General features: G+C 53.4%; 1 protein-coding gene across 1 annotated transcript in view; it reads right to left on the bottom strand.

Moving 5' to 3' along the window:
* Positions 1-1,152: 1,152 nt before the first annotated feature.
* The window catches only part of LOC107121455 (cAMP-specific 3',5'-cyclic phosphodiesterase 4A-like), a gene marked incomplete at its 3' end in the record, with an annotated part of 13,642 nt that continues 11,353 nt past the window's right edge, over positions 1,153-3,441 (bottom strand). The window contains exons 5-6 of the mRNA XM_015424364.1: positions 2,529-2,578; positions 1,153-1,265 (exon numbers count right to left, since the gene is read on the bottom strand). Of these exons, the coding sequence (XP_015279850.1) occupies positions 1,153-1,265; positions 2,529-2,578 (163 nt within the window). The remainder of the gene's footprint in view (positions 1,266-2,528; positions 2,579-3,441) is intronic.

Below are 3,441 nucleotides of genomic sequence, written 5' to 3'. Positions count from 1 at the left end.
AAGCCAGACTGGAAAGGATCTAGGACTGAAGCATCCTCCAGAAAGTCGCCACCGCCCACTCAATAAGTTTGCCCAAATAGGGCAAATTAGACACCGGCCGATAGATATGTTTGTTGGAATGAGATCCTAACAGTTCTCTATATAGAACAAATAATTTGCTCACGATATTAAACAGCTTAAGAAATTAATAATATGCTTAGACAAAGCTCATTTTAGCAGAATAAGACAATGTATACTTAGTGATCTGCGAAATATGTATTATGATATATACTGGAAACAGACTGAGTTCACATAGGAGGTATAACAACAGAGAAGAAGCTGATACTGTATTCTATCCCTACTTTTATGTTTTGTCTGTTTGGGTGGGGGGAGAAATAAAAAATTTAAAACAAAGCATGTTTGCTCAGAAGACTCCATAGCTTAGAGGGGAGCATTGGTGGGCGGATAGCAAAAATGGTGAAGTGTACAAAATGTTGTTTAACATCTACATGCGCCCCCTTGCCCAGATTGCCCGGAGTTATGGGCTTGGGTGTCATCAATACGCAGATGACGCCCAGCTCTATCTGATGCTGGGTGGCCGGTCTGACTCCAACCCAGATGACCTTCCCTTACCTGAGGAAGCAGGGGTCATTTCCTGCAGGAGCACACAGGAGCGGAGTTCCGGCAGTAAAAAGACCAGGGGGCGGGCACATGCAACAAGCCCCACCCCCTGCTCCCAGCCGCCCTCAGCCAGAGGAAGAAGCAGCCAGGTAGGTAAGCTGCAGAGCCCCCCCCCCCCGGCCCCCAACACTCCAGTGGCACCTTTAAGACCAAGTTTTATTCAGGTACAAGCTCTCCCTCCTCTGTGAGGACAGATCTGCACATCCCCCCCAATAGCTAGCAATCCAAAACAGTCCAGTGGAGCCTAAGCGGTGGGTGTTGCCTTCTAACACACTTCCGGCGATGTCAGGGGGTGTGTCATATGCAAATGAGTTATGCAAATGAGTTATGCTAATGCGCTCCTGCACCTCTTTTTCTACGAAATGACCCCTGGTAGGAAGGATGAACTGGTAGGGGAAGACTATGGGGCGAAAATGAGGTGTGGTTTGGAGGGACACGATTGAGGACGCCATCTTGGATGCCGAGCTGGCTGCTGCGCCGCCAGAGCCCTACCTTGTTGGACGCCATCTCGCTGACGGAACGGTACGTTTGGATGGTCTCCAGTTGGTCCAGGCACCAATCCAGCTCCTCCAGGGTCTCTCTGGCCATTTGCTGGTAGGTTTCCTCTGCAACCAAACACACCTGTCTTCAGTCGCCTTGCCAGCAGCCCCCCGAAAGAGCTAAGCAGACAGCGCTAATTTATTTATTCATTTAATTTATACCCCGCCCTCCCCACGAAGGCAAGCTCGGGGCGGCTTACAGAATCCGATACATAAATAACAGTTAAAACCCACATAGTAAAGGTAAAGGTTCCCTTGCTCGAAAGCCAGTCGAGTCCGACTCTAGGGTTGCGGTGCTCATCTCCGTTTCCAAGCCGAAGAGCCAGCGCTGTCCGAAGACGTTCCCGTGGTCATGTGGCCGGCATGACTAAACACCAAGGCGCACGGAACACTGTTACCTTCCCACTGAAGTGGTACCTATTTATCTACTTGCAATGTCTTGCTTTCGAACTGCTAGGTTGGCAGGAGCTGGAACTAGAGACGGGAGCTCACTCCGTCTTGCGGCACCCGGGTCTCGAACTGCTGAACTACTGACCTTCCACAGCCTGCAGTTCAGCGTCTTAACCACTTGAGCCACCGCAGCTCTAAACCCACATACAATCATCTAAAAACAGTTCCGTTGAACAATTCAATACTGTAAAGTGCTAGCGATAATCAATTATCGCTTAACAATGGCGTACTGTTTGAGTGCATGCAAGGTCTCATTGAATGTTCTGCTCTGCGGTCTTCCTGATATGGGTGGCGGCGCAGGCTGTAGGTGTCAGAGCTGAGGGCCAGGGCTATATAATTGTGGGTGGTAATGGTGGGGGCGGCTCCTTAGTTGAAAGATTGGTGGAAGAGCTCTGTCTTACAGGCCCCACGGAACTGTAAAAGAACCCACAGGGCCCTGATCTCTTCTGGGAGCTCATCCCACCAGTATCGAGCTGCCACTGAGAAGGCCTGGGCCCTGGTAGTAGCCAGCCTGGTGTCCTTGGGGCCTGGGATTTTTTGAGACCCCGATCGTAGTGCTCTCTGGGGTATGTATGGGGAAAGGCGGTCCCTTAGGTATGCTGGACCCTGGCCATATAGGGCTTTAAAGGTAAGAACCAGCACCTTCAAGCGAATTCAGTATGCTATTGGCAGATGAACAGAGCTAAGCCAGACACAACCAGGTGTAATATTGAATCGACCACTAGAGGGAGCAAAACAAGTACGGAACAGGGAAACGAAACCCCTAAAGAAACAGGAACTTACAAGCAAGGAACAGGAGAATGCCGAAAAGCCCCAAGCATGAGCTTGATGATTGTGCCCCACCCCCCCGGTGAGGCACCAACCCCACACTTCCCTTACCTGAGAGGGTGGCTTTGCATACAGTCGGCTGTCCGCCCATCGGAGACCTCCTGAGCAGCAGGAAGAGAGAAAAGGATGCCAGGTTAGATCAGCGCACTTCCTTCTCCACTTGGGGCACGCAAAGTCATGGCATCCCCCTCCAGCTCTTTCCCCAAATGAGAAACCCCACATGCAAGTTCACAGGTAGCCCTTGGAGCTGCGAACAACTCAAAAGGCCTTCTGCCCCGGGACAGAAACGCGCAGGACTTGGAGCAAGGCTGCTAGGGTTTCGGCCTCCTTCTATCCACCCCTGCAGAGGTGGAGCTCTCCAACAGAGGGTACGCCTGCCCTGGCATGGATGCTCTTGGGGGAGCACAGTTTCTCATCCCGCTATCCTGCAGCATCATGGCCCCTTCATGTACAAAATCGGCTGGCCCTCCCAGGCCCTAGGGATGTCAAACTGGCAGCAACCAGGGCCAGGGCCTTCTCGGTGGCGGCTCCGTCCTGGTGGAATGAGCTCCCGGAAGAGATCAGGGCCCGGCGGGACCTTCGACTGCTCTTACCAGGGAAAGGCCTCGGCCTCTCTGCCCTGTTGCTGGCCCTCCAGAGGAACTGGCTGGCCCCTGTGTGAGACGGGAGGCTGGACTTACTGATCAGGCCCAGGAGGGACCTTCGACTGCTCTTACCAGGGAAAGGCCTCGGCCTCTCTGCCCTGTTGCTGGCCCTCCAGAGGAACTGGCTGGCCCCTGTGTGAGACGGGAGGCTGGACTAGAGGGACCCTCCCTGGTCTGACCCAGCAGGGCTCTTCTGGTGTTCTTCTCAGGGGAAGGCCTTGGCCTCTCTGCCCTGTTCTTGGCCCTCCAGAGGGACTGGCTGGCCCCTGTGTGAGATGGGAGGCTGGACTAGAGGGACCCTCCCTGGTCTGACCCAGCAG

This window comes from Gekko japonicus, unplaced genomic scaffold (genome assembly GCF_001447785.1).
Source record: "Gekko japonicus isolate JY-2015 unplaced genomic scaffold, Gekko_japonicus_V1.1 scaffold4733, whole genome shotgun sequence".
In the NCBI taxonomy this organism is placed as follows: Eukaryota; Metazoa; Chordata; class Lepidosauria; order Squamata; family Gekkonidae; genus Gekko; species Gekko japonicus.
The sequence above is the reverse complement of the archived record's forward strand: the minus strand, read 5'-3'. Positions and strand labels throughout refer to the sequence as shown.